Source organism: Anneissia japonica, unplaced genomic scaffold (assembly GCF_011630105.1).
Source record: "Anneissia japonica isolate Jap-2015-1 unplaced genomic scaffold, ASM1163010v1 scaffold287754_len4335492_cov202, whole genome shotgun sequence".
Lineage (NCBI taxonomy): Eukaryota > Metazoa > Echinodermata > Crinoidea > Comatulida > Comatulidae > Anneissia > Anneissia japonica.
The window spans coordinates 1,715,199-1,720,693 of record NW_022705543.1 but is presented as its reverse complement, the minus strand read 5'-3'; the positions used below and the strand labels follow the sequence as shown (position 1 = coordinate 1,720,693).

Sequence of the window (5,495 nt, the reverse complement as noted above, 5' to 3'; positions counted from 1 at the left end):
GCAGATTGTTAATTAATGGAAATCGCAACAATTTGGCATGATATGATCGACTTAGAAATTAACAGTCGACTTTAGGCAAGTGTAAATGTAATCTGGCTAGAGTTGGGGTGCAAGTTTTCACAGCTGTTCACCTCATGAATGTTTGTACTGTAGAAGCAATAATTGAATTTTATAAATACACTATTGCTAATTAGTCCCTAGAAATTGATTTACAAAGATTTTTTTTTTTCATAAACGAGAAGAACCCCAAAAAGGAAGGGGACATTAACTATTTGGCATGAGATTAAGAATGAAATTGAAGTTTTTTTCAAACCAAGCAAGGGTACTTGTTATCACTCACTACGACAAAGAGTACGTCAATGTAGTCATTATATATGGTATGATTTTTTGAAACCGGTAAGTAGGTGTCAAGTTCCAAACAGTCATCGTTTCCCTCTGGAACACATTCACAAAGTGCAATGAAGAGTGTGTACTGTAGGTTATGGATGAATGAATACAGGATCTATCAAACACCAATAGAGCCTCTATTAGAGGTGAGGTGAATTAAAATGCCAATTGTACACACCTCATCTTGAAAGGTTGCTATATACATTTCCAAATAAGGATATTATGTATTTAATTTTAAAGAACATGATATCCCACTACAAATAACCTCTCTTTAGCAACCTATTTAAGTATGTACAGACATGTTTTTTTATGGCAAAACAAGCACATTCTTAAAGATCTGATTTCTATTGTAAACTTCCAAACAACCACGTTGTAATTTGGCATACTAACTGTACAAGCCTATTATCTGATTATGTTCGTACAGATGTGGACCCTAATATGCGGTCTGATCGGGCAGATGTACAGTACATAACATTATCATCATCATCAACATGTGATCACTTTAAACCACAAGCACAAAATTTTGTGCTACGCACCAATTCAAAATTATATTGTTTTGCATCATAAATTTAATAGCTTGGAGTTCATTATCTGACTCATGACACGTTGTAATTTTGATGATACTATGCTAAATTTATCTTTGTCCCTATTGTACATGTAACAATGGTACACTCACCACTGACGGTGGTATCAAACAAGTTTCTTTATGACACTCAGTTTTAATATATACTTAAAATTAGAAGACTTAAACCCAGGGCCCCAAAATGCAAGCCTCTTAACCACTACAGCTTCTGGCTGGGGATCCCATTCCTTTAAACAACTGAGATGTATTTAACTAAAACATAACTACCAGATAAATTGGCGCAAAATAATCAATATACAGTTTTTGTCCTTCAATACTGTAATTGTTTTTTTTTGTGACAAATATATTCAGCGATCACATGTACCCAAATATAGACAAATCTTAAGTTACATGCGTGATTTGCCCATGTACTGTTAATGCACATAATATGATAATGGGTAAATCACTGAAATTTTATAGTGTAAACAGAGCTTACACGTAGTTTAATTCATATAAAATATCAAATTCTATGGGCAATACTGGTATTTTGCCATTAACCATCCTTTTGAGAAACAGTGTAGGAAAGAATTAAAGCTCACTCTATAGATTCAGTTGATCAATCATGTGCATAAAATGCAACAACACCTAACCTTGTACACATCGACTGTTCCATGATTACTGTACATTACGAAATATCAAAATGTGTTGGAAATTACGAAATTCGGACACTATATACTGGACATTTTCAAACAAGGATGACAAGCTCTTCCTTTTAATGACTTTAACAGGCATGCTGAGTCAACTGTTTCCAATAAAAAATATCAGAAGATGATTTCAATGCCGTAGGCCTAGATTGATTATCTATGCAGCACTGGTAAGTTCAAATTTGTTTCTTGGTATAAGATATATTTAATATTTATCGTGAAACCAGATGAAATTTTAATCGGCAAGATATAGCCTCTGTTCTAGGCAATTTATTTCTTTAAATCACACCATCCCAAACAGCACGCAAAGTCAGCCTTGTTTCAAAATAAGCCATTTACACTATAGTGTAACACTGCCAAGTAGGCGTAATTGGGTGGTACACACATCAATTTTGAGGTGTCGATATAATTTTTTGCACTGAAGACATTAATTTGATAACGATCTCTACTCGAAGCATATAAAATAATTGAATGATTCCTAAAGTAGATCTTTTTGCATTTGCTCACTTGTGTCTCAAAATAGAATAAAACACTGTAAGCCTAGGCCCCTAGCCTACTACTACTGTACTCTACTAGGCCAATTTGCAAAACTTGTTAAATATAAAATCATATTCTATTTTTCAAGTAAACCACGACCAATTAGTAAGTAAAATGATGAACATATAGCTATTTTTCATTATCTCTTTACAGCACAAGTATGGCCAATTACAGGAAGTCAAGAGAAAGGTTGAACACTCGAATCTACTATTAATTTATAGTAAAATTACTACTGCACACACATTCAAGAGGGCGGCCCTACAGTACAGCAAACAATACCTTCTTGTTTATCTTGTTCTAACACAAAGCCTCAGTTGTTCTGAATACTTTTTGCGCCAACATTGTCATAGAATTACATACAGGTAATCCCTGAACAAAACATGCTATTGATCCTAAAAATTTTGCTCAGGTTGGCTTGGAACAGATTTAGACATTGAATGGATGATTGAATTAATAGACCCAAGTAGGGAAAACATGGGCAACAGTATGTACGAATCACTTTAGAACCATTTATAATGTCCTTGGCAATGAATGCAGATACAATCTCATTGACGTACAGCAGTTATGGTGGGTGGGGAAACATTTGCCCTGAAGTTTCCCACCCAGCCTAAAGCTAATTTCATGGCCCTGCATTCATTTTTATTAACCCGCTTGTCCATCTTTACAATCCACTCCTATTATTATTTAGAGTTTTCTAGCTACAACCCTGACAGTGAATCTACAGTGGACCAATTTACAGGCATTACGGGTACTGCTAAACCCTGCAAACCTCCAAAAACCTACTGAAAAGCCTGCAAACAATATACTGTAGCATTACACAATGCACACACAATGTTTCCTAAACATACAATGCACTGATACGTAAAGAGGGCTTATTAAATTTTAAACCTTGTTCTATGATTGCCACGTGTGAAAACATTAGCATATGAATTTACGGTACATGAAGGAAAATTTTATGAACACTAACCAACCAGCAATGACAAACAAGTATCTGTGAGGCAGGTGTGAAAGATTGGGTGACTCTACCTGTTATTAAGGGAGTTACCCTGGAGAAATGGTATGCTACCCTGGGGAAAATGTTTGGTACCCCCGACAAAATTGTATACATTTGTTCTGACAATAAATGTGATTCTTCAATAAAATAGGTCTGAAAGATACCAGGGCAAATGCATTGATACTGTAGTTCATCAGAGAGTCACTTAACAATGAATGATTCACCCACTCAGAATAACCATGATCCAATAATACTTATTAAAATACCAAACATTTTTTTGCTAAAAAACCCTAGCATAGACATGTCTGTAGGGACTGTTAAAAATTAAACCATTCAAGTTGCTATTTTTCTGGTGGTGGACAATAAACCGATTGTAATAAGCATCTGAGAAAAGTCTTATATCATATTCTCGAAAAAAATTTGTTTTTGTCAGCAGGTACTGTATTAAATATTATTTTACCACATTTTAGGTAAAACAATCTATGTTTTCACCATACAATCAACTGTCAAACATTTTTTAAGCTTAAAACATCAGCAACAAATATCAGTTTAATCAAGTTATATTTTCGATTAGAAACACATAGGCAGGACTGGATAATAATGATTTCTTCATTGGTTCAATCTTTGAATATTATTATAAATATTAATTATAATTTTATAAATATAAATAAAATAAATGCATAAATAAAATAAATGTTAATGTCATTATTTTACATTATTTAATTGCATGTATGTAGTATACTAGGTGGGCCTACAACACAAACTATATAAATTAATCATTAATTCATTATTTATTATTCAGGAACTAACTGCTCCACTGATGCATTCATTGCATTTATCTCGCATTATTTCAAGGTAATTAATAATTTTGGATACTAATTATATATGATGGGACTTTGCTAGACTAGGAGGCCTAGCCTACTAGGCACAGTGTAGTTATTAAATGATTAATTAGTTTTAGTTGGCAAAATAAACACTTACAATACAAAACATATAATAATAATAATAATAATAATAATAATAATAATAATAATAATAATAATAATAATAATATAATCTGAAATTAGAAATAACATTATAACCAACAACGTTCACACAGAATAATTCATTTTAAATGCTTACCTCCACCGTTTTTGTAACATAAATATGGAAACCGCCATACATTTCCAAGTCCAACAGAAAACCCAATTAATGCAAGAACGAAATCGAGTTTTCCGGACCAAGTCCCACGTTCATTCAGCTTGGGTTGTGCTGGTTTATCAACATCACCGGCAGTGGCGATAGTAGTAGGCCTAGCATCATAATTCGGCATTCGGGGAATGTCTTCCTCATCCCGACTCACTTTGCTGTACTTTGTTTCCTTCTCCATTTCGTCTGGATGAATTCAATAAATAAATCAACTATACTCTGAATATATAAGAACAAAGCACACTGGTTCGAAAACTGGCAAGTTCGATTTTGGCATTAAAAGCAGGATCACTGAATAATATAAGCAAGTATTTGCAATTATTTTGGAGATAGCAAAGGATGACCAAGCATCAGTGCCCAGGAAAACAAAGAGAATAATTATGAATGAAGATTTGCAGCGCGTGCTTTACTAATAGCCCGCCCTCTTAACGTAAACACCCCCACACGTTTTATCATATTCCATTTTCAATTTTAGGGAAGACATGGTTGTGTTTTAATAAAATATAAGCATAAAAACAGTGATAATAGTACTGAATTTTAACCATAGCTAATATATTGCGTAATTATTTATTAATGTATCTTAGTAAAATATAGATAGTAATAAGTTATGTAATATTAATGTAATGTACTTTTGACCGTAGCTCCTCTTTGTTTTGTGTTCTACCAAGGGTGTGCTCCTACTGCTACTGTTATAGTGGATAGGTCAACAGTGTAGTAGTTTTCCATGATGGCATAATACAGTACGGCTACCAGGTCATTTCTACAGTAACATCACTCAATACACTAAACAATTAATAATTAACACATTTCCGCGAAGTATTTGGTATTGGATGTGATTAAATATAATTGTAATAGCATTATTGATGAATTTTATCACAATACAAGCATTAAAATCGTGTTAAAACAGTAATTGTAATAGTATTATTGATGAATTTTATCACAATACAAGCATTAAAATCGTGTTAAAACAGTAATATATATCTACAGCATCCGTCTTTAGGCCTATAAGTAAAAACAAACATAAGTGAATGATTGTATAGTGGAAATAGTATAATTTCATAACTTAGTATAATTAAATGAGTCATTTGTTTCGTTCATGCTTTCCCCTGAACGAATGTTATCT

General features: G+C 33.0%; 1 protein-coding gene across 2 annotated transcripts in view; it reads right to left on the bottom strand.

The window, feature by feature from the left end:
* The window catches only part of LOC117105625 (sodium- and chloride-dependent GABA transporter 2-like), a 45,090-nt gene extending 40,336 nt beyond the window's left edge, over window positions 1-4,754 (bottom strand). For both annotated transcript variants that reach the window (XM_033246801.1, XM_033246802.1), the window contains exon 1: window positions 4,307-4,754. In XM_033246801.1, the coding sequence (XP_033102692.1) occupies window positions 4,307-4,553 (247 nt within the window). In that variant the 5' untranslated portion in view covers window positions 4,554-4,754. The remainder of the gene's footprint in view (window positions 1-4,306) is intronic.
* Between the last annotated feature and the right edge of the window lie 741 nt (window positions 4,755-5,495).